Here is a 24,048-nt window from a genome sequence, read left to right as displayed (position 1 = left end):
TCTCCCAGTCCTCACCTCCCTGCTGTTATTTCCTGGTCCTTTATCTCCCTGCTATTAATTTCCGTTTTCTTCGTCTCCCTTATCCATCATCTCCCTGTCCATCATCTCTTGGTTCATTACCTCCCTGCTCATCATCTCCTGTCCTTCATGTTCCTGCATCTCATCTCCTGCTCCGTCCTCTCCCTGCTCATCATCTCCTGTCCTTTGTCTCCCAGTCCCTCATCTCCTGCTCCATCCTCTCCCTGCTCATCATCTCCTGCTCCATCCCCTTCCAGCTCCTCACCTCCTGCCCATCCTTTTTTGGGAGGGCAGGGCCGAGATCCCGAGGGATCCCTCGGAGCCCCCGGGTGCCTCCCGCCGCCCCGAACCCCCCGGGAGCCTTTTCCCCCCGCCGCCCGGGGGCGGTGGTGGCGGGGCGGGACCGGGGGCGGCCCCGGGCAGGTCCCCCTGGAGCGGCGGCGGGAGCGGCGGAGCGGAGATGCCGTACCTGCTCATTAGCACCCAAATCCGCCTGGTGAGTCCCGGCGGGACCCCCGGGGGTGGGGAATCCCGGGGGGCAGGGACCGACCGGGGCGAGCGGTGAGACCCGCTCAGCCCGCGGTGCCACCGTCACCGGGGCCTCCGGTGCGACCCCGGCATGGGCTGGCCCTGCGGCTGCTGCTGGGGGGTCGGGGGGTGATGCAGGTTTGGGGGACCCCAGCACGGCCAGGCTGTGCTCCAGCAGCCTGTGAGAGCTCCCCGTGAGAGCCCCCGGTGCTCCCAGCCCGGCTCTGCTGCCCCAAACCCTCCTGTCCCAAACAGCGACTCACTTGGGAAACTTGAGGCAGGATCCAGGAACGCCAAAGGGACGGCCCCTCTTGTCCTCGCAGTTGGTTTTCCCTCGTCCCCAAAGAGCCATTCCAGGGTGGAAAACGCGGCCAAGGGAGTGGGCATGGCTGGGGCAGACGGGAGCCGGGCAGTGGCTGGGATCTCTGGCTGAGATCAGTGTCCAGGAGCACTGGTGGGATCGCTGGCCGTCCCTGCCAAATAAAGCCACAAAGCAAACGTTGCTCCCTGGCACTGGCAGCAGCCACATCCTGCAGGACTCTCTAGGAGCCCACAGCTGTGTGTTTATCTGGAGTTTCCCTTTTCCCGACATCCAGAAGCCTGGATCTGCCGGGGTGGTTTGGGGCAGGAAGCAGGGGCAGTGAAAACAGCAAATGAGCAAAGGGAGGGAGTTCTGATAGACACTGCTGCTGCTGCCACTGGAGATGTCCCCAAGGAAGCAGCAGTGGATTGGGAATGGGGATGTGTGGGGATGCTGCAGCACCAAAGCATCTGCTGGCAGTGGCATTTGGGATTGAACAAGCTGATTGAGTGATTATGGATGAGGTACAGGAAGGGACACATGGGTTATGGCCCTGGAGGGAACAGCCTCCTGGAGCAGCAGGGCTCAGTCTGCCCTCAGAGACTTTGGAAGCTCTGCTCTTTACTAAAGGGGCAAAGCAAATATTTCCAGTGTGAAACCTGGCATCGAGCTGAGGCTGGAACCTTCCCAGGTGAGCAGCTGCACCTTCCTGGCAGTGGCTGGGACTGAGGGCCCCTCCTGGGAACAGGGGGTGGCCGTGTCACCACGTGTCACTCACCACTCTGTGCCTGTCCCACAGGAGGCTGGGCCCACCATGGTGGGCGACGAGCACTCGGATCCCCACCTGATGAGTATCCTGGGGGCCACAAAGAGGAGCACACTGGGGAACAACTTGTAAGTCCTTCTCTCCTTATTTTCCCAAAAAATGCAGAACATTTTCAGTCCTGGAATTCACCACAGCACCTTCCAGCTGTACAGTTAATCCCAGGACTCCCATGTGTCCTGTTAATCAGGAAATACTGCCTGCTATTTCACTTGGTTCTCTACTTTCCTTTGCTCTGACCCTGCTTTAGCACCTGACCCCCCTTTTCCTCTCTTGGTGCCATCCCTGCCTTGCTCTGCCTATGCCTTTCTTGGTGCTGAGACACCAGAATGCTCACCCAGTTCTGTCCATCCATCCCTCCCAGCTGCATTCTGTCTGTCCATCCCATCCCATCCTGCTCTCCAGTGCAGCTTAAGGCTTCACCTCAGCCAGCCCTTCCCAAAAGCTCCCAAATCTTTTCCACGGGCAGCTGAGCCCTGGAATTGGAGCTGTTTCCCATTGTGTCACCCTGACTCTGACCTCTCCACTGGTGTGTTCCCAAGCTGTGGATATTGGACACTTCTCCATGTCCCCACCTCTGGCCACGGGGAGTTTGACCCCAGCCTTTAGCCAAGTGCCACTCAGAGATGTGACCAGCACCTTCCTCATGGTTTGGCTCACTTTTTTTTTTTGTTTTTTTTCCTCACTTGATATCTCATTTCCTGGTTTTCCCTGGGGTGGGAAAAAAAAAACCCAAAACCACAATGGCAAAGCAAAATAAACCCCCAAATGCAAAACAACTTGACAGAGAGGAGCAGCTCAATTCCTACTGTGTCCCATGTGCTGTGGTGTGGAGTAGGAGAAGGAGGAAAAGGAGGAATAGGAGAAGGAGGATGAGGCATTAAAACAGAAGGTGCATCTCATCCCAGATGTTCCCAAGCTTCCATCCATGGAGCTGGGAAAACCCTCCTACTCAGCACCAGCCTGGCCAACACCAAGGGTTGGATCCTCGGCTGCTGCAGTGTTAAAAATCTGAGTGGGGTGGGAAAAGTTAATAATAAGGAGATAAAATATAACTACTGAGGGCCCCCCATCCCAGCTGCATTGCTGGGGGTTTGCCGGGCTGATCCCTCTCCGTGCTGCCATTCCCAAGCCCGTGGGTGGGGCAGAGATTGGCAGCAGCGCCAGAGTCGTGCTGCCACCCGCCGTGGGGAGCCCGGAGTTACGCAACGGGATGGGAGACAGAGAAACACGACAGGCTCCAAGAAGGAACTGGATCCTGAGAGATTTGGGCAAGGATCCCTGGGATTCAGGTGGAAAAGGAAGGCAAAGACAGATAAAAGCCTCTGTGGTGCCAGCCCTAGCAGCTGGGGGAGCCGCAGCGCTGTAAGAAACAGAAGCCCCACATTCTGCCTGTTCTGGGGAAGGGATGTGAGCTTCCTATGGGATCTCCCTGCTGGATTCACCACCTTTCTCTCCTCCCCGTGGCCCGGAGCGTTTTGAGCTCCTCTTGCCCCACCTGCTCCTTGGCATGGCCTGTGTCACAGCTGGGAACTCCGCTGTGTCCCTGCGGCACATCCCTGCGGCACAGCACGTCCCTCCCCACTGCTCAGGCACACAGGGGAAGTCTCCTGGCTGGAATGTGGCTGCTGGCACCCGCGGGAGCACAGCCACGTGCCAGCCCAGCCCAACCAGGGCTGGGAGCTCCAGGATCTGCACTGTGGCCGAGCAGGATTTTCCATCCCCAATTCCTTCATGAGCAGAGCCTGGCTATGGAGGCTGCAAACCCCCTTCCTGCAACACCTTGAGCCCCAGAACTTTAGCCATGACCTTGTAGGGAGCCTGAAGGAAAACCTCAAGCAGCACAGAGCTGCTGGGAAACTGGGGTGTACAGGTGAAGCTGAAATCCCTGTAATGAGGGAGCACACGGATCCTGTTCCACAGCTCTGCACAGACACACGGCCCCTCATTAAGTCCCACAAGGTGTGGGGAGCAGGGATGTGGTCCCTGCCCTCTCTCTCGGGGTCAGAGCCCTTGGGACAGCCAGGTGGGGCAAGGGCTGGGGTGGGATTTACCTGGAAGAAAAGGCTTTGCAGGCATCCCAGCCCCTCCATCCCGACTGGATGCACACGGAGACAGCAGCAGATCTGATACCCACAGTGTGCAATCTTCATTTCCCTCAACACACAGCTGGGATAAAGCCCTGGGAACTCTTACCTCCTGCTTTTAGCTCAGCTACTCAGTTTTTTAGGTTTCTACAAATCCCTGCCTCTGTTACTTCCTCTGAATAGTGGGAATAATATTTACTAGCTCCCACTGTGAATCTGAAGGGTATGTGGCAACCCTCCTGGAGAAAGAACAGACTTCAAAGACACTTATAATAATGCACATTATCTTTACACCACATCTATAATTACAGCCAAGTACAGTCTGTCTTGAGAAACTGGAAAATCTTTCACATCTCAGGTTATTTCGTGCTTTAAAGCACTCCCAGCTCCAGCACGGGTCTGAAATCCAAGCAGGAGAAGCTTTGGAAAGGCTTTTGGATCTTTTTTTATCATTATTAGTAGGAAAAGCAGGAGCAGCTTTGTTCAGGTGCCCAAACAGGATCCCCAGTGATCCTGCAGCCCATCATTATCTGCTTATCCGGCACTGTGAGTCAGCCACAGCTGAGCTGCTCTGGGCCTTATCCCAAAGTCATGTCAGAGGAGAGGCTGGCACATCCAGTGCCAAAGGTCCCACTGGCCAGCTCAGCTCAGCTGTCCCCAGCCAATTTAGCCCAGTCTGTGCCTGGTCCCTTCACTGGGGAGCAGTGTCACAGCCCTGGAGCTTCTGGGATTGAGGGGTAGGAATGTGGGACAGCTTCTGCTCCAAGCACACAGCCAGCACAAATCAGTGGGGAATCAGAGCTGGACAAGGATCCCAGTGTCAGCTCCCAGGCACTGCTGGAACAGAGGAGCCTGGGCTCTACCTTGCCTGGCACATCCATGCAGGATGGATGACTACTGGCTTTCCAAAGGTTTCCCACCTGCCTGAAAAGTATCACTTTGTTCCAATCCCCAAATTCTAACAGTCTCTCAAACCCACCCATCTCACAGACATACTCTGCCATGGGCAGAACATTGGGATTTCATTCCTTAGAAACACCTGAATCATTCCTCTCCTCCTCCATGAATTCCCAGGTATGCTAAAAACGTGCTCACTTTGTTTACCTGTGAACCCTCTGCTGCAGTGTCAGCCCAGTTACCGAGCAGCATGTGGCTCTGGACACCAGCCCCTGAGCCACATTCCCATTCAGCCTGATCCTTCCCTCCTGGACAGGATTCCTGTGGTTTGGCACCTCGGGCTGTGCCTTCCCCCGGGGTTAACCAAGGCCCTGTGTCACACACGCCTGTGCCAGGTGTGGCCGCTGGTCTTAGAGGGATCAGGAGCGAGGCAGGCTCACTTCCAGCAGGAAATTCCCATCTCTTCCTCCCCAGCTCACCTTATTCCCATCTCTCCTGGGTGCAGCTGTGAGTACTACGTGAACGACGCTCCGCGCGTGGTCCTGGACAAGCTGGAGAGCCTCGGCTACCGCGTGGTCAGCATGACCGGTGTGGGCCAGACCCTGGTCTGGTGCCTCCACAGGGAATAGCCAGGGAGAATCCTGCCTTCCACCCGGACCACATCCTGCTGGAGATCATCTTATAGGACTGGCAGCAAACCTTCCCCCCTTAATTCCTCCCTGTCCCAGACTCCAGGAGGAACGGCGCAGAGGCAGAGCTGGACCCAGTGGAATTTTGCCATCCCTGTTCCGTTTCCCAAGAGCAGGGGGAGGAAGGTATGCCCAGAATCTGGCAGAGGGAACAGATGGCTCCAGCTCTGCCTTCAGTGGGATGGCAGTCTGGCAAATTCCAGCTTTTTACATTTTAATCATGTATTCAGCATGCCCTGGAGGAAGCTCAGTAACAGCCCTGTTTAGCTCTGTGCCTTCTCCTGGGCCAGGGGGTTAGGGAGGGACAGCAAGCATGGACACCATCCCATCTCATCCCTGAAATCCAAGAGGGAACCACTAAACCTACTCCCAGGGCTCTGAGAATCCCCTCCCTTGGCAGCAAGGCCTGCTTCTATCTCAGCAGCACCACCAACTTCCAGATCCCAGACTGCCATCCAAACCTAACATGGTATTCCCAAAAAATAACACAGAAAGTGGTGTTGTATGACTATTCCAGGTGCAGGCTCTAATCCCAACACTGCTGGAATGTTTGGGACTGTGAACGGATCCTGCTATGGGGGTAACACCAATAAAACATCGCTCCAAAGAGACCAATGTCCTTCTGTGGGTTGTTTAAAGCTGTTGCCAGATCCCTCTGGATGCACAGCTCCTGAAAGAGTTTTCAGGAATTAAAAGCCCCAAGGTTTGGTGATCTGATGCCACCTCTCACACCTTGTCCCATGGGATGGGGCAGCTGCTCTGGGCACACACACTGACAGGGTAACACCTGCACTCTGTGAACCTCAGGCAGCCATTCCTTCCCCAAACCTGGAATGGGATAAGGGCTGCAGTCCCTGGGAGTTTCTATTCCCAAGATACCTTTAGAAAAAAGGAGGTTTATTGACTTAAATAAAGAAACAGCTCTGAGGGGACGGAGGGGTGGGAAGAATCCATACTCTCATGCTAAGTGTGGGACTTTTCCTCCTCGTCTTCCCGCTGGAGCTGCTCGATGAGCTGCTGCCTCTCGGCTGCCTGGCGCATCCTCATCATCACCAGGCTCTCGTAGTCCCGCTCCGACACCACCGACGCCTGGGAAGGAGCAGGAAACACAGACAGCCCATCAGGGGCAGCACAGACCTCCAGACTTCCCCAAATCCCCCTCACAACACCAGTGTTCTGGGCAGGAAATAGTTTGATCCCACAGAAATTGGGTGAGGTGGGTGAAAGCTGCCTGGCTACAGGAAATAACCAGGAATTGTTATTAAAATTATTATTAAAAATAACCAGCAATAAGTGTGGTTGGTGAGGAAAGCAGGACAGACATGGAGCCAGCATTCCACGAGGCTGGATGGGGAATTATTTTGGATGACAAGATCGCCGTGCACCTACAATGTTGGTGCCCGAAGTCCAGCATACACTTCACCTGTTACAAAGGCTAATGCCATAAAAAAATCAAACCTTTGTGGATGAGTCATGGAAGTGACTAACTTCCAACTTTCTGACAGCGCTGAGGCCTTGGCAAAGGTTGCCCAGAGAAGCTGTGGCTGCCCCTAGATCCTTGGAAGTGTTCCAAGCCAGGTTGGACAGGACTTGGAACAACCTGGGATAGTGGAAGGTGTCCCTGCCCTGGGATGGACTTTAAGGCCCTTCCCCACCCAAACCATTCCATGATTCTAACAGCTGCAATCAATAACCTTGGACATCTTTTTCACCACAAACAATTCCCCAATTCTAAGCAGCTGCGGAAAGAAAACCACCAGGGATGTTCCCAAACCTGACACAGGAATGGAACAGTTTCCCAAAGCTCCCAGAGCCTCCCTGCTGTGTGTGGCAGCAACTGTCATGTCAAGGCAGTTGATTGCAGACTCAGCCTAATGAACGTGGGCAGCAGATGACAGCTCCTCCAGTGCTTTGGCGCTGCTTCCAAAGCCATTCCACACTACTAGGCGGCCGTGCTATTTTGGATGTATGAAAGCACTGCAAGGCTTGGAAACATCCAGCTCATTCCTTGACAGTTCAGGTGGAAATAAGAGTTTCTTGACAGAAGGTGAATGGGAAAAAAACCCTTCGTATTCCTTTTTCTAGGAAGTGGGTTAAGTGGTGATCACAGAAAATCACGGAATCCCAGAATGGTTTGGGTGGGAAGGGATCTCAAACATCATTTGGTTCCAAACTCATGCCATGGGCAGGGACACTTTCCACTAGCCCACGCTGCTCCAGCCTGGTTTTGAACAATTCCAGGGATGGGGCAGCCACAGCTTCTCCAGATATTGAAGGATTTCTTAGGAAGCAGAAGAGATACAAAGGCAATAGAATGCCTAAATAAGACTCTGCATGGAAATATGGGCGAGTGCAATTCCTTATCCTGTGCCAGCAAAGTGGTTCCTCCGGCTGCGAGGACACAATGAAAGCCCACAGCAGATAAGGTACATCAAGAGGGAAATTAAGAGTCTAATTGGTGTTTTAGGAGCCACCTGAGCAAAATGACCTTTGGGTACTGGCAGCAGCAGTGTCTGAGAAAGCACCGATGGTATCAGCCCTCAGCCAGGATCCTTCCAAGTCCCATCCACCAACCCCAGGAATTTGCTGGGCTGGATGGAAGAGGCTGCCTGAGACTTATGCAGATGAATCACCCACACAAACCTGAAGCCCCACCTCACACTGGGATTATAATTTAAAACAGCCAGGAAATTATTTGCAGCCTGGCTTGGGAGCTCTGCTGACACAAGGAGCCCTTGGAGTGGCAGGAGGGAGAAGAGCCTGATCCAGGTGGGCTCCCAGCACGTGCTCCTGGTGCCTGAGCGTGGGCTGAGGCTCCACCACTCCACACACCTACTTCCTGCAATTCTGGCAATTACCAATGGAGTGAAACCCAGTTTCTGACGTGGCTGACTCAGCAAGGGCTTGGCTCAAAACAAACACATCCACGCAGGGAGCCGCAGCCCGTGAAGCAGCAGCGACGGGTGGCACATGAAGGGACAGCAGCGGCAGAGCTGGGGAGTTCTGGCATTCTGGGTCCAACCTGGCTGAATTCCTGGACTCCTGGCTGAGCTCTTCCTGGACTTGCTTCTTCATCCTGGTCTCCGAGTGCTCTAGGAGCTTCTCCTCTCCGCTCCAGGACTCTGGGCTGCTCCAACAGGGTGTAAGTCTCTCCTGCACTCCGTTCTCCCAACGCTGTCTCCTGCACTGTCGCTTTCTGCATCCCCCTTCTCCGTATTCCCTGGGTTCCTTCGGTGGGACTGAGTCACCGTCTCGTTCCCAGCCACCCACGGCGCTTTTCTGGCGGTGCCCCTCCGCAGAAGGTGCCTGGTTACCATGGCACCCGAGTGCCCTTCTGTTCTAGATGCCAGATTAGATCTGTTCTCATGGTGACTGTGCCTCTGCTGTTCCCCACCAGCCCGGAGCCGCAGCGCACGTTTAACGAGCTCGCTCACACACCGCCGCTCCTCTCCACTCCAGGGGAGACTCCTTCAGATCCGAGACAAGCCAAGTGCTCCTTGCCACGGCGTGGAGTTTGCATTTCCTGCACTACCAGCCTCTCTGTGTTCCTTGCAGCTCCAGGAACGGGGCAGGAAGAAGTTGATCCTGTTGCGTGGCTCTCTGCTGATCCCTGGGCTCCTGCCTGTGAGGAGCCAGCATTCCTGCTCCTCGCTGCCTTTCCTCACCATGGATACTTGGCGCAGGGGGTCCCTCAAGTCCACCACCTTCTTCCGACGCTTCTCCCTCAGGAGGCACAAAAAACTGGGCAACCAAGTCATCATCCTGAACCAGAACAGCCACACTCTGGACACGGATGGCCAGAAGAGGGAATGCTTGAGGGATCTGAAGGACAAGTCTGAGTACCTGTCCTGTCAGAGCGAGCAGAACCTGGCCAAGGCACAAGCCCCTCCCAAGCCTCCCCGGCTGTACCTGGACAGTTCCAGCTGCCCCAACATCATTGACCACACAGATTCCCACTCCGACCTCTCCTTTTCCGACGCTGCTCCATACCACAAAGGCACTCCCACGCACAAGGACCAGGCTACGGACCACGGCACCTCAGAGGCAGGTTTCCCCAACAGCGCCACTCTTCCTGACCTGGCTGACCCCTTCCTGTCCTTCAAAGTGGATTTGGGGCTATCTCTCCTTGAGGATGTGCTGCAGACCCTCAGGAAACAGAACCCGAGGGATTACGCCATTTGAAGGTATTCATTGTCCATCACATCCCAGTTACTCACTGCTGCTGCCAGTTCCTCCCATTCCAGCAGGAGGAAGGATACTGGAGCATGCCTGTTGTGTGTGGCCTGTTTTGTTGTCCTCGCCTCACCCACCACAGAGCATCCCTGTCCTTGCCAAGGAATCCTCTGGAGCAGAGCTCACGGGCTCTGTGCTCAGGTGAGAGCACCGTCTGCTGTCTCATGACCAACTTTCTGCTCTCCACCCCGGGAATTTCCCACTCCGGACTGCGCGTCCCATCCTCAGGGAAGACTGGCACTTTTTGGGAAAGACTTATTTTGGGGATGTGACAGTGTGGGCCAGGGACACACAGGGATTTGGCATGGATCACTTGTGGAACAGCAGGCAGCCTGCAAGGAGGCAGCAGCACTGCACCCCGAAGCCAAAGCTTTGAGGGCTGAGAGACGGGAACTGGGGCTTCTCCTCCCACCATGTTTGGATGTGAGAGCTCAAAGCTGCTCCTCCGTTTTTTCTCTTCCTCTTTGTGGGTTTCTTTTCCCTTAACTCCAGTGCAGGTGGCACTCCCAGCCTGGAAACAGGTAAGCATCCAAGTAAGCTCCTGATACAGCACCAGCAGTGGATTTATCCTCCTGGCAGGAGAAGAGATGTCTCTGACACTGCTGCCTCACGCATGCACTGAGCTCCCAGCTGTACAGACATAGAAGAATAAATGTATCTGTGACTGAAGTGTCTGGTTGCCTCATTTCATTGGGAACAAGCCACAGAAATCCCAGGCACCAGGAGCACAGGGTATCTGGAGTGGCCCAGGTCCATCCTCCCTGGCACTGCAGGGTTTTATGATGGGGGTGGGACACCTGTGTAGCTCTGAGGGAAGGACAGAGCTGCTGGGACTTGATTTTCCCCTGAGGAGAGCTCACACAGCTCAGGGCAAGACAGGAACAGTTGCCCACCCTGAGCTGGACAGTGGGAAAGGCTCTGCCAGGCTGAGAACATTTTGGGCAGCACCAGGGCAAACTGCTAAAAGAAACTACCAGTTCTTACCCTTTTGACTATTATGGCTCTTTTAAAAAACAACAATAATAAAACCTCCATGCCCCCAGATCACCAGGAGCTTTGGAAGTGGCCACAGCAAAGTGCAGGGGCACTCCAGGGTAGGCACAGCTGCCTCTTACCCTGTGAGATTCACCTCCCAAAGTCAGAAAATAGGAAATAAACCCTCTGAAACCTCTGAAGGAGTTTAGAATAGGAACAAGAACACCAGGCAGGAGGCTTTTCTCAGGGCTGAATGGCTGAGGAGCCCTGGCAGGGAGATTCCACTGCAGGAGCAGGGAACATCTTCCCAAAACTGAGCATTGCATGCTGTTGGAATGGCAAAACAAGCTCTCTACAGCCACTGTGTGCTTTGAACCATCACACAGCCACTGCTCTCAATAGCCTGGAGTAATACTGTCCATGCCACAGCTTTTGAATTCCAAGGGGAACTGGAGCCTGCTTGGCTGCAGCAGCTCTCCAGGAACTGCTGCACAACGTGCACCTGTTGCTGTAGGAGACAACAGGGCTGTGGAAGATGAGCAGCTTCCACCTGGGAACTGCTCCCAAAGCCCCTGGCTGGGGTCTGGCTGTCCTTTACCTGTGGATTTTGGCTCTCAGGCCCTGGCTGGCTCTCCCAGGCAGGGAGTACTGGCTGCCTGTCCCAGACAGGGAGCAGAGGATGAGTAGTGAGCGTGTTGCCATGAGAACGCTGCAGGCTTGGGCTGTTTCCTGAAGCAGAGCAGCAGAGGAGCTGCTTTTGCACACAGTGGGAACAAAACGGGGGTGGATTCAGACAAAAACAGAGGGGGGAAGCGAATAGGAAGCAAGGGCAGCTTAAATCAGAATGAGGTAAGTGCAGCCTGGAAGCAAGAACGTGGAGCCTGGTGCCTAGGAAGCCAGGCTGGGTGTGAAGGGGAGAGGCAGAGGGATCAGGGATCTGGGAGCTCACTCTGCACACTCCTGAACTGGAGAGCACAAGCTAAGTCAGCTGGAAGCAGATCAGCCAAGAGGAGCTGTAAACACATTGCGGGTTTTAGGAGCATCCCAGTGGATGCAGCAGGAGGATTTGGGGAGGGTCTGGAGTGGGAAAAAGGGAAAACAGGAAAGAGAGCAGCTTGGAGATGCAAGGCTGCAGTGCAATCCCAGAAAGTGCAGCTTCTTACAGCTAAAAGCAGCAGAAAGGACAGCAAAGCACCAGCTGTGCAGCTCCTGGGAAGGGTGCAGGTCCCTGGCAGCAGCTCCTCAGCATTCCCAGAGCCAAGTGGGATTGAGGAGCTGTGCTGGGCAGAGGTGAGTCACCAGCACTGTGTGTGCTGCTTTCCTGCTCTCCCTGCTGCCCCACCACACTAATCCTGCACCGCAGGCAGACGCTGCACTTCCACACTAACAAGCTCTGGGCATGGAAACAGGCCAAGACAAACTCAGGGATCTGAACCCACAGAGGCTGGAATCCACTACCAAAGCCCCAACTGCACCAGCACCCTTTGGTAGGAATGAGCCAGTTCTCACTCTCTGCTAGTGAGAAATTCTCAAATAACATGCTTTGGATTCTGCTTTTTGTGTTCTTTCCCAACATTCTGGTGACTCTTCTGTGGCTGCAGGACTCTCCCTGGTCCTACATGGACAGGATAACAATCAGGTGTTTTGATGCATAATTACAAATAATATAAATAAAATACTTAATGAAACATGAAGAGAGTGAATGCACTGAACAATCTCACAAGCTTAAAATATTTAGGGAGTGAACACACAAAAGGGTATTTAGCTTGATATTGCTCCTGCAGACCCTAAGAATAGAGGTTTGCTTCCAGCACTGAAGCTTCCTCCTCTTGGGAATGTAGTGAGCAACCAAGGCTCTCTAAAGGAACCTTTCAGCAGCTGTCACTCAGAGGATTGCAAAAATCCCATCATAATGGCACTGGAGGCTTTGGGCTGAGCAAGGAACATCCTTGCTCTTCACTTGAGAGAAAGGGAATGTGTGAAGATCCAAATAGCTCCCAGTGTGCTGCTGCTCAGGCAGGAGGTCCTTTAGAAAGCCACTTTCCCAGTGGGAAAGTCAGTCCTGGCCCCAAGAGCTGCTATCTGACAGCACTCTGAGATTTAGGTTGTTCCAGCACCAGATTTCCATCTCCTTACCTGTGAGCTCCTGGGCTGGCTGGTGCTGTCAGGGAGGACGGTGCTGGGGCGGCTCTGGGGCTGGCCCTCCAGCCAGGAAATCTTCAGGGGGTTATTTAGCAGGCCAACTTCATTCTTCACAGCCATCTCCTGCCAGGGAAAACACCTTTCCATCACCACCTGAATTTCAGACCCTGCTCCCTTCCCTCACAAGTCCCTAAGAATCATGCTCCCATCTCAGAATGGCCTCAAGGCCAAGCAGGGCACAAACAAGACATATCTCTGGAAGTGTCCAAGGCCAGGCTGGAAGGGGCTTGGAGCAACCTGGGCTGTGGATGGTGTCCCTGCCCATGGCTGTGGGCTTGAAATGGATGGTCTTTTAAGGTCCCTTCAAATCCAAACCATTCTATGGTTCCACTCTGTAAGATTTTAAGGATCTTTCCAACCCAAACCATTCCATGACTCCCAGATTTCACAGCTGCCTACATGAGAAGCACCTCTATGGTCCATACTCCTGCCAGCACTTTTGATATACAGGTCTCACACAATTCTGGGGATTTTTATCATTTGGATATGAGTGAAAGAAAAGCTAACAAGGAAACTCTCATACAGCCCAAGCTTGTGGAACTACTAAAATTTAGGATAACTGATGACTTCTGCTCCCACAGCCACATGAATTATTATAACTCACAGTGAGTCAAGACATTTTGGGTTGTTTTTCACTTCAAATGCCTGATATCACCTCCAAAACACATAAGCCCAACTCCAAGGCATTTTTCACCTACAGAGAGAGCTGAGTAAGTGCTCAGAGCCTGATTTTTAAGGCAGTGCCTCTTCCCTCAGCCTGTTCCATGCACAACCTGTTTATGTGCCTGATCTCTGGGTTTGTGCCTCCAGCTGTGCCACTCCCTCCGTGCCTTTTGACTCTCATTACCCTTCTCCACTGCCTTAATGACAGGGCAGTGTCCTGCTGTCACCTGTCCTGTGCCACCCCCAGCACAGCCAGCAGGGGATCTGCACACTCACAGCTGCCTTCACCGTGGCAAATTCCACCACTGCACTCCCAGTCTTCCTGCTGGAGATCAACAAATTGAGCACATCACCATACTGTGGGAAGAAAGAAAGGAAGGAAAGTTAATTACAGAGCCAGGAGAGATGTCAAGTTCAGTTATCAAATGAACACAAAGAGAAAACATGTGTTTTCACAGACATGAGGCTCGAGCTGTCACCATTTCTGTCCTGCTTCCACGGATCCCATCATTTCTGTCCCTCCAGGAAATAATCTGGGAAGGCATGGAGCTACACACTTGGCTCCCCAGTGCAAGAGGGCTGCTGAGCTCAGAGGGGAAAGATGCCAGGGTGGGATTGATCAGATCAAAGGCTTGTCTGTGCCTGCCTCTGCACTTGCCACAGCAGGGATGTGGAGTGCTTCAAGTGAAGGATGAGTGCACCACAACCACAGAGCCAGACTAAGTGGGCAGGCAGCATCCAGTGGGAAGAGTCTGCAGTTGTTCTGCTGGGAAACAGCTCCCAGCTCAGGGATCAAAGGATCCAACTTGGTTCAAAGGTTGGATCTGATGATTTAAGAGATCTTTTCCAACCTTAATGACTCCACGATCATGCTGATGAGCTCTGAAAACTGCATAAGAAAGCTGAACAGGGAAGGAAATTAACCACTCCAGCTTACAAGGCCATGGAGTGACAGGACACAGGGAATGGCTTCAAACCAGCTGTTTAGATCAGACTACCTGTTTAGATTAGATTATTAGGATAAAATCATTCCCTATGATGGTGCTGAGGCCCTGGCACAGGTTGCCCAGAGGAGCTCTGGCTGCCCCATCCCTGGAAGTGTCCAAGGCCAGGCTGGACAGGGTTTGGAGCAACCTGGGATAGTGGAAGGTGTCCCTGCCTGTGGCAAGGGGTGGAACTGAATAATTTTTAAGGTCCCTTCCAACCCAAACCATTCCATGATTCTGTGATATGCAGCTTCCCAGAATTCACTATTGTTACAGCCCTGAGATCAGGGGAAGACCCAGTAATACAAAGGGAAGAGTGTCAGACAGGACCTTTTGCAGGATCTGCAGCAGCACATCTTTGGAGTATCCCCCTCCAGTCTCATCTTCCTTCCTGCATTTCCACCTGAGCTGGGGAACAAACGGCAGGAGTTAATTTTTCCCCTTTTGGATGTGCTGCCTGCTCAAGCAGCTCCCACCCCCCTGCACATTCACCACGTCTGCTATTTCCAGCCACACTCCCAGGCCTGCCAAGACAGTGATCTCAGCATGGGAGTGAGCACAGGGAACAAACTGTTTGGGGAACAGGGAGAAACGCTGCTCACTGGAACAAAAAAAGATTGCACTTGAAAGGATGCTAATGGCTCTGCCAGGGTAATTAGCAGATGTTTCTCTGTGCTTAAAGCACAGACAACTCAATCCCAGGCTCAGAAATCTGGAGCAGACAAAGAAAAAGTGAGTGAGAAGGAATTCTAACAGCAAGGACAGGAGCTGTTCACCTGATGATGCACATTCCATGGAGTGGAATTTATACATCCCAGTATAAAAAAAGATGTGCCAGCTCAGCAGGGTTGAAATGTCCCTTCTGTTTTCCACCATGTTCTATCAGTTTTCACCAAAACATAGCTTTTTAAGGATGTCTTACCTTGAGCTTAGGAGTTATTTTGCCTTCTGCTCCATTTCTTTCCTGCTTGCCTAAAGAAAGAAGGAAAAAAAAAAAGATGGAAAGGGCATGGATGAAAATTCCTCAGCATTTTGCACAATTTTTTTCCCCTGAGAACATACATATGATGAAACACTTTTGGATTTCCACTGGACCATTCCAGTCCCAAAAATCTCGTGCAACAGGAACTGCAGCATAGACTGAATACTCCATGGGAGCATTTTTCCCTTTTAGGAAGCACAGACTTGCCAGGATCAAGGCTAGAAACAGGTCAGCAAAAACACAAGCAGGAGACATGTTCTGAGGCATTTTTCCCTGCAAGAAGGTTGGAAAAATTCAGGGTGGAGAGCTGCCAAAGAGCCCAAAGCCACCTGCAGGTGCTCCCTGCGCTCACCTCGGCTGTGCTGCTCCCTTTCCAGGCGGATCTGCTCCCTGACCAGCCTCTGCTGCTCCTCCAGCTGCCGGGAGCCCTCCTCCCGCAGGCGGATTATCTGCGGCACAGGGAACACAGCACGGGCACCTAAGGCACAGTGCCAGGGCTGCAATGCCACCTGGGCACCTCCAAGGACAGCCTGGGCCTCACACACATCTCCTGGGACACCCCTCCTGCCAGTTCCCCCGGGGCAGCTCCAAAGAGAGCAGCCTGGTCTGGTGGAAGGGGTCCCCAAGCATGGCAGGGGCTGGAACCAGATGGGCTTTAAGGTTCCTTCCCACTCAAACCATTCCAGGATTCTCTGGTTCACAGAGCCTTTTAATCCCAAAGGTTGAAGCACTGCTCTCCAGAGATTTTTTGCACCTTGAGAGGAATAGCAGATTTGTCTTTACAAACAAGCTATGGGTCTTGCTGGTAGGTACAACTAGCACTGGGAGATAAAAGAAACAATGGAAAAGATTCCACTGATTGATGAATGGAAAAAGATATTTGCTTTTACAAATAAACTTTAGGTTTGCTGATAAATGAAATTAGACATTGAAAGATGAAAGAAACAATGGGGAAGAAAAACCCCTAAATTGTGTAAGAATTAAAAATTGAAAGGGAGGATTATACATTAAGAGGGAAATCTTCAGTATCAGGTGTATTGGGAAGTCTGTACCTCTCAAATACCTGAGCCAGTGGGGAAAGAGAGAAGGGAAATGGGGCCAGGAAATTAGGATAAAAAGGGACGCTGTGCCCTCCAAAAATTTGAGAGACCCCAGGGGAATGCCCCATGGCCTCTGCCTTTATTCAAATAAAGTCAAAGGACTCCTCTGTCTCCTTTTTGGACATAAACCTCTGATGTTTGTGAATTAATTTTCCTGACAACCTCATCCCATGGATTTCATCATGAATGGAAATACTTCCAGCAATTCTTCTCAAAAACAGCAGAGAGAACTAAGAATTTATCCTTACTTCTTCTTCTAATGATCTCGTTATCCTGATCTGCTCCTCTTCGTTCTCCTGGGACTGGGCTTCCCGTTCTCTGGCTTCAAGATCTGCAGAGAAAGAAACAAAACTAAAACAATCCAAAGAGAACTTGAATTTTCCCTGCTGGCCAGAGAAAGATGGATAGATCACAAACTTGGCTGCAGCTACACCAGTATCCTGACAGCTCTGCTGCCTCTCCTCTGGCCCCACACACCAAAGGAGCCTTAACAGTCCTCAACCCCCTAATTCCCACAGCAGGACCTAATTCCCTCCTTCCCAGAGCAGGATCACCCCACCTATGGCTGTGGGAGGAGATTCCAGGTCTACTGCACTGTACTAGGGATGAAGAAACCAGAGTCATCCCTCATGGACTGACCCCTGTGGAAAGAGAAATGCAAGCAGCCAGCTAGGGGAGACCTCAGGAGAACTGAGGGTTTGATTTTCTTACCAAGCTTTACTTTCTTCCTCTTCTCATCAAGTTTCTGTGTCCTTGCTGCAGCCTCCTTCTTTGCCCTCCTCACCCTGTCATAGGCTGCCTGCCAAGGAACCAGCACAACAGTGGGAAACTACAGAAACCAGGAGAGAAACTGGAAAACAGGGAATACAATGACATCAGGGACTGAAACCCTGTCAGCAGGGCTGAAGCATCTGCTGCTTCTTGGATTACAAGCTTTGCCAGTACCTGAAAAGAGGAGCTCATGTTTTTAGCTTTTATCAATTGAATCAACACTTTTCCCTCTCCTGAGCTAATCTGGAGAGAGTTCCTTGCTCATTTTTTTGGTTTTATTCTTTCCAGGGATATTTCCAGGTTCTTTTAAGCCTTGGCAGTGGGTTCTCAGCCACTTCCTCACAGCCCCAGAAGGATCCAAGCTCTCCTGTGTCCCACAGACAGCAAAGCTTGGAGCCTCAGGAATTGCATCCAGGTATTACTCATTTGTCAGCCCCTGACTCAACAGGAATGGCAGATGTTGCCATGGGAATTTGGTGTTCCTCAGTCAGGGATGGTGTTATTAAATGGGATATGCCCAAGTCCAGAATATTTTTAAAGGCAGAATCTCAGGGCAGAGCTGTTCCCAGCAGCAAATCCCAAACACCATTTTCTCCAACCTCCTACCTGGACCCTGAGATTTGATCTCATGGAGAAGCAGAGGGAATAACAGAATAACAGCTGAGATTTGTATTGATGGAGCCTCTGTCAGAGCAGAGAGCAGGACAGGCAGGAATACAGTTCCCAACACCACCCCAAAATCCCACCCTTGCCCAGGGAGCATCCTTACCCTGGCTGCTGCATCTGTGAGCACGGCCAAGGCCTGGGAAAGCTGGTGGAAAATTTCCGCTGGGAACGAGAAGAAAGAAGGGCAAGATGAGGGAAACCAGGTGAGGGACCTGGGGAAGAACCAGGAAAGACAATTCCTGCAGGAAGGTCTCTCCAAGCAACAAAATTCCCCTCTGCAAGAGATTTGTAAGTCAACTTCCAGCCAGGGCCACCTCAACTCAAAGGTGTTACACAAACTTGAGAGTAAATAAAGAAACAAAAAACTGGGATTCTTTCATTTTAAGAGAAATCTTAGAACACACAAGCTTAATTTTTCTTACTGATTCTTTTCATTTTGGGTTGCAATATCTCCTTCACGCCAGATTTAGCTGGAGCTTCACAATTTCCTTCTCCCTCTCTGTCCTTTTCCTTCAACAAGAAGTCCTGCTTATGCTGTACTGGAAGTTGTTGCATTACAGCCATCTATCCTTTAAAAGTCTTTCCTCTTGTCCCATTACAAGCATTGGCAAACTGTATTTATTTTTTATAAAGATGCATGATCAGTCTTGACACACAAAATACAAAGTAACTGCTAATTCCACAATCTCCATCCGCAGCAATCCCTCACTGCAGGCAGCTGAAATTCCCCCTTGCCCTGCCCACAGATAAAAAAGGATTTATGGAGTGCTGGTGAAGTTTGGACTGTGAGAGATACAGATCAAAGCAGTGTCCAAACAGGCAAAGGTTGGGAAGCTTTGGAGGGTTGCAGCTGTAATTGCAGCACTGACTTACTGCTGGTGTTTCTAAACCCAGCAGGGATCGTTCAGCCTTAAAAAGCAAAGTTAACACCAACAGGAGCAACTCCCAGCCCTGTGTGCACCCCCAGGGACACACACCCAGCCATCCCCTCAGCACTTAGGGAAGCAGAGGCACTTCCAGGAGCCTGGAGAAGGCAAAACTGCAGCAGGAAGAGCTGCCCCATCTCTCTCACCTGCCCGGGGGTTGTCGGGGTTCTTGTCCGGGTGGCAGGTGAGAGCCTTCTGCCGGAACGCCGTCTTCACCTGCAGGGGCCACACTGGGGGTCACTGGGGGGAAACTGCTTTGGCTCTGCCAAAAAAAGCAGCTTGGAAACCCAAAATAATCCCTGTGGTCAAGGGAAACCTGCTGGGCTCAGGACATGGATATGTCTGGGAGGAGTTGGAGCTTTTAAAAGCTGTTATGGCTTCCAGGTGTCTTGTGCAGTAGTTAAACCACAGGTTAAAAATGGGAGAGGTGAAAAAAGGGGGAGAGGGAAAATAAAAAGGAGAGAAGGAGAGAAAAAAAGGAGAGAAGGAAAAAGGAGAGAGGGGGGAAAGGGGGAGAGGAAAAAATATGGAGGAAGGAAACTGAAGAGGAAAGGAAAGGAAAGGAAAGGAAAGGAAAGGAAAGGAAAGGAAAGGAAAGGAAAGGAAAGGAAAGGAAAGGAAAGGAAAGGAAAGGAAAGGAAAGGAAAGGAAAGGAAAGGAAAGGAAAGGAAAGGAAAGGAAAGGAAAGGAGAAAAAAGGAGGAAAAAAGGGGGAGATGATAAAAAAATGGAGGAAGGGAAAAACCCAGACAAGGAACCAAAAAGAGGGAAAGGGAACCAAAAAGGGGAAAGGAAAAAAAGAGGGAAAGGAAAACAAATGGGGAAAGGAAGAGAAGTGGAAAAGAAAAATAAAAGAGGTTAAGAGAATGAAAAATGGGGAAATTGAGAAAATGGAAAGGAAAAAAAAGGGAAGGGGGGAAGGAAAAAAGGAAGGCACTCTATCCCACTCCCAACCAATTCCCTGCTATACCAAGTGGAAAAGTTGTGTCCCGGCCCCACCTGGTGGACAAAGCTCCCGGGATTGGGAATGTGCAGGAAAAGCCCTGCAGATGATCCCACCTCCTGCACAAGAGTTCAGCTGAAGGAGAGGCGTCTCCTCGCCAGGCTCCAACCTCCAACTTCCCATTTCAGCCAAGAACTCCCCCGCCCTGTCCCACCCAAACCCGCTGTCTGGCAGTGGGCAGCCATTCCCTTTTTATCCTGCTATTCCCGGCCCTTAGCCGAGCCCCTCTGCAGCTCTCTCGGAGCTTCCTTCCGGCGTTTAGCACTGACTAACCCACTAAACTCAATTCAAAACCGCAAACGTGTAATTACAACCCCACAAAATTAACTACGCGACTTCTGGGCGCTCGGACAAACGTCTGACAACAGGATTTTTGGATCAACACGGGAATTTCCCTTCGGGATGCACATAAACAAAGCGAGAACATGTCCCAGACCAAGCCGCAGTTCTCTCCTCCTCCAAAGGCGAGTTCCGCCCCGCAGGATTGAGGGGTGAACTGGAGGAACGAGGCCAATTCCAGAAAAAAAACGGGATATGACAACGCCAAAATCAGCAAAACCGGGATTTTTGCGTTTGCCAGCCCCGGTCCCGCAGCAGCGCTTGGAGCAGCCCCTCAGCTCCGCGCTGGAGAGCAGCGCCACGCCGGGAACCCGCCGCTCTCGGGGACATCGGGAAAGGGATGGAGGGGAGAGAAGGAGCCCGTCCCGAGCCGCCCGCGCCCCTCACCTCCTTCTCGGACGCCTTCTCGCCGATCCCCAGCAGCCCGTAGAGGTCCCGCTCCAGTAGCTCCTTATCCACCGCCATCTTCGCGCTTCCCGGTTCCTCTCCTGGCGCCGCGGTCGCTGGGAAATGTAGTCCCCGCGCGCCGCCGCGCCACCTACTGCCTGGGAAGGTTGGACTACAAGCACCGTGATGCACCGCGCGGCCCCAGAGGACGGGAACCGCCAGGGTGCGCAAGCCCTGCTGGGCATGCTGGGTGTTGTAGTTCTTTAGAGGCGGCTGAGAGCGGGGATAAACTAGATGAAAACTACAAGTCCCGTGGGGCCGTACGCGGGTACTGAGTCTTTAGGGAAAACAGCACGTGGGTCCCGCTGTCCCCCAAGGTCACCACTGACCGTGTCCCCAAGTGCCACAGATGGATCCACATCCATGCGCTAAATCCCTCCAGGAATGGCACTCCACCACCTCCTCGGGAAGCCTGTGGCAGTGGGGGGGGTGGTGCGAGCCCAGCTACAGCCTGTCCCCAAAAACATACTTGTTTCTGTTGTCCCCAAAAAGCATCCATCTCAGCCCAAGGCACAGCTCCTTGGGAAGTTCTTGTTTTCTTATTGATCTAAAATACCTCCCTTTCCCCCCACTGCTCTAAGAAGGGAGCACTGTAGAAGAAAGCCGATCCAATTATTCCCATACACAGGAGACAGAGTTTTTCAGCCCTTACTCCTTTATTCTCGTGGGATTTGTGTCCTCATGGCTGAAGGTTACATAACTTACTTTACCAACAATAGCAACAAACCTGATATCAACCCGAGATCATGAAGAAAACTGGATAGCCATGATTCCAGCAAAATGAATTGTTTCAGAGAGCTGTTCTTAGCCAGTAGTGCAATAAACTGGAAGGTTCCTGGTGTGTCTCCATGGAGCCTCACCCAAGCAGAGCCTCAGCTCTCAGGGTGCACTCAAGTCATCGTCAGTGTTGTTCCAAGCCCTGCTCCATTGCCACCTCCACCTTCTTTATGAAAAACCTGGAGTTGTTTGTGCTCAAAGGGACCTTAAAGATCACCCAGTGCCACCCCCTGCCATGGGCAGGGACACCTTCCACTATGCCAGGCTGCTCCAAGCCCTGTCCCAACCTGACCTGCAATGCTTCCAGGGATGGGACAGCCACAGCTGCTCTGGACAACCTGTGCCAGGGCGTCACCCCTGAACAAGGAAGGATTTCTTCCCAGTATTCCACCTAAATCTCCCCTTTTCCATTTTGGAGCCATTCCCCTTGTCCCAGCCCTGCAGTTGCTGATGAGTTGTAGCCCTGACTATGCTCAGGCCACCTGTGGCCATCGTGATGCCACTTTGGGCACCTCCTGTGGCCTCCCCATGATGATCCCACTCCTGTGACACCTTCTTGCCCTACGAGACACAAAATTTCCCCCCCGACGCCTGTCCCTAAACCCAAGCACAGCACCTCAGCCCTTCGGGGCTGTCCCACGCCCCAACAGTGGCCCTTTGTGACAGCACCATCAGTGACATCACAGCAGCCACGGGACACGGGCCATGTCACAGAAGCAGCAGAGGGGGCCCAGAGCCGCAATCCCATGGTGAGAGCCGTGGGATGCAAACACCGCTATTCCAGCCCCACCACGGCCCCGCTGTTGAGGTGTGGGACAGCCCCAGAGGGCCGAGGGGCCGCGGGGTTTCGGGGAGAGCTACCTGCAAACAGACTTTGTGCCTCTTGCAGGGCGAGATGTCATCGAGGGAGGACACTCCGGAGCCCAGCACCAGCCAGGCCGCCAGCACCAGCCAGGCCGCCGGGGCCGTGCCGCCGGACGACAGCCAGGAGGAGGAGGCCTCGTGCCCGGAGTGCCGGCACATCAGCACGGCCTGCTCCAGCTCCTGCCGGCACTGCTTCTGCCAGCTGTGCCTGTGGGACTGGAGCCTGGGCGAGGCCACGTGCCCGCGCTGCCAGCGGCCCACGCGCCACCCCTACCCCCAGCACGTGGCTCTGTACCACGAGGTGCAGGACCGCGTGTACGACAGGAAGCGGAGACGGCGCGGCCATTCCGCCCGGAGCTGGTCCTTTGGGCCCTCCGAGAGGAGGCCCAGGAGGTCCGTGAGGTGGCCCCGCGATGGCCGCCGGCAGTCCCGGCGCCGCCGAGGCAGCGACTCCCCGAGGAGGAGGTGGTGGCAGCAGCAGAGGAGGGCTTGGGAGGACACACCTGAAGAGGGACAAGCTCCGAGGTTGGAGTGGGCCATCTCGGTCTCCTCGCAGGGACAGCGATCCCGGCGCGGGTCCCGCAGGTCATGGAGCCAGCAAGAACGGTCCTGGGGCCGCCGCAGGTGGAGCAGGGGCAGGGAGCGTTCCCGTGGCTGGGACAGGTCCTCCAGGAGAGAGCAGGACACGCAGACAGGCTCCCCCGAGCGCTCCACGAGGCGCAGGCGCTGGAGGAGCTGGGATGGCGATGACAGACACCCCCCAGGGCCCCAACACGATGTCCCCTCAGACAGGAGTGAGACACGCCAGTCGGAAGACTCTGATTCCTCCGAACAGCACACAAGGGGGAGGCAAAGCCAGGGCAGATCCCACAGGAGAGGCCAGAACTCCCACACAGGCTCCCAGAGAACGGTGCCCTATGAACGCTCCAGACACCAGAGGCGCTGGAGGAGCTGGGATGCTGATGGCAGACACAGTCCAAGGCCCCACCATGACACCCACTTGAGGAGGAGTGACAGACACCACTGGGAAGACTGGGGTTACTCCAGGCAACAGTGCGCGACAAGGAGCCGAACCCGGGGCAGGTCCTACAGGAGAAGCCAGAACTCCCGGAGAGCCTCCCAGGGAAGGGTGCCCCGCAACCACTCCACAGGTCAGAGGCAGTGGAGGAGCTGGAATGATGACCAGGGACAAGCTCCAAGGTCCCAGCGGGACAACCTGGGCTCCTCAGGGAGGAGCCAGCACAGGAGCTGGAGCCGTGCCGGGCACAGGGACACATAGCCCACCCTCCCAAAATGGGAATTCCCACACTCAGGCTCGGCCCAGGGTGTCCAGGCAGGCTTTGGTGATCTCCCAGGATGGAGCCACCAGATCCCCATCCTGGACATCCGGGGCTTGACTTGCTGCAAATAAATAAATGCCACTTGAGCCAGCACTCCCTTTCTTCTTTTTCTGTTTTTGCCACCTCAGGAGCCTCCACAGATATTTTGGAGCATCCCATGCCCTTGGGTTGCCCTCATGAGTTTCATCCTTTCCCTCTGTGAACTCTCCCAGCATCATTAAGTGCCTCTATGGATCAAGGAAGGAGTTGAGGGGCTCTTCCCCTCTCCATGCTCTCTCAGCTTTTCCATGGTTAAACCTGACTTGGCTTTTGCCTTTGCTTTCTCTTCAGTTTTATCCAGGGAAGTTTTGCTGGGAGAAGTTGGTACCCCTTAGCACTTTTTCAGCAGAGCCGCAGCTCGGTAACAAGAATATTTTCCCCAAAAAAACATGG

General features: G+C 53.2%; 3 protein-coding genes across 3 annotated transcripts; 2 read left to right on the top strand and 1 right to left on the bottom strand.

The window, feature by feature from the left end:
• The first annotated feature begins 401 nt into the window (after nt 1-401).
• GCHFR (GTP cyclohydrolase I feedback regulator) lies at nt 402-5,942 on the top strand. The gene is made up of 3 exons (XM_030969612.1): nt 402-514; nt 1,647-1,741; nt 5,160-5,942. Exons 1-3 carry the CDS (start codon nt 479-481, stop codon nt 5,281-5,283), a joined length of 255 nt encoding a protein of 84 aa, XP_030825472.1. The 5' UTR covers nt 402-478; the 3' UTR covers nt 5,284-5,942.
• Nucleotides 5,943-6,223: 281 nt separating this feature from the next.
• On the bottom strand, nt 6,224-20,679 carry DNAJC17 (DnaJ heat shock protein family (Hsp40) member C17). Its single transcript, XM_030969609.1, has 11 exons — nt 20,576-20,679; nt 18,994-19,063; nt 18,025-18,083; nt 17,196-17,283; nt 16,733-16,815; nt 15,737-15,833; nt 15,325-15,374; nt 14,733-14,810; nt 13,693-13,773; nt 12,688-12,816; nt 6,224-6,432 (listed from the first exon to the last, which is right to left on the bottom strand). Exons 1-11 carry the CDS (start codon nt 20,651-20,653, stop codon nt 6,307-6,309), a joined length of 939 nt encoding a protein of 312 aa, XP_030825469.1. The 5' UTR covers nt 20,654-20,679; the 3' UTR covers nt 6,224-6,306.
• CUNH15orf62 (chromosome unknown C15orf62 homolog) lies at nt 9,010-9,560 on the top strand. The gene has a single exon (XM_030969610.1). The coding sequence runs from the start codon at nt 9,010-9,012 to the stop codon at nt 9,523-9,525; it is 516 nt and encodes a 171-aa protein (XP_030825470.1). The 3' UTR covers nt 9,526-9,560.
• Nucleotides 20,680-24,048: the final 3,369 nt, after the last annotated feature.

Source organism: Camarhynchus parvulus, unplaced genomic scaffold, assembly GCF_901933205.1.
Source record: "Camarhynchus parvulus unplaced genomic scaffold, STF_HiC, whole genome shotgun sequence".
Classification (NCBI taxonomy): domain Eukaryota; kingdom Metazoa; phylum Chordata; class Aves; order Passeriformes; family Thraupidae; genus Camarhynchus; species Camarhynchus parvulus.
Note: the sequence above shows the minus strand (reverse complement) of the source record. Positions and strands in the feature narration are given on the sequence as shown.

Coding starts and splice junctions, on each gene's coding strand:
- GCHFR (XM_030969612.1), top strand. CDS start 479: ATGCCGTACCTGCTCATTAGCACCCAAATCCGCCTG. Junction 515..1,646: donor TTAGCACCCAAATCCGCCTG/GTGAGTCCCGGC, acceptor CCTGTCCCACAG/GAGGCTGGGCCCACCATGGT. Junction 1,742..5,159: donor AGCACACTGGGGAACAACTT/GTAAGTCCTTCT, acceptor TCCTGGGTGCAG/CTGTGAGTACTACGTGAACG.
- CUNH15orf62 (XM_030969610.1), top strand. CDS start 9,010: ATGGATACTTGGCGCAGGGGGTCCCTCAAGTCCACCACCTTCTTCCGA.
- DNAJC17 (XM_030969609.1), bottom strand. CDS start 20,653: ATGGCGGTGGATAAGGAGCTACTGGAGCGGGACCTCTACGGGCTGCTG. Junction 14,811..15,324: donor AAATAACTCCTAAGCTCAAG/GTAAGACATCCT, acceptor TTTGTTCCCCAG/CTCAGGTGGAAATGCAGGAA. Junction 12,817..13,692: donor TTGCCACGGTGAAGGCAGCT/GTGAGTGTGCAG, acceptor TTTCCCTGGCAG/GAGATGGCTGTGAAGAATGA.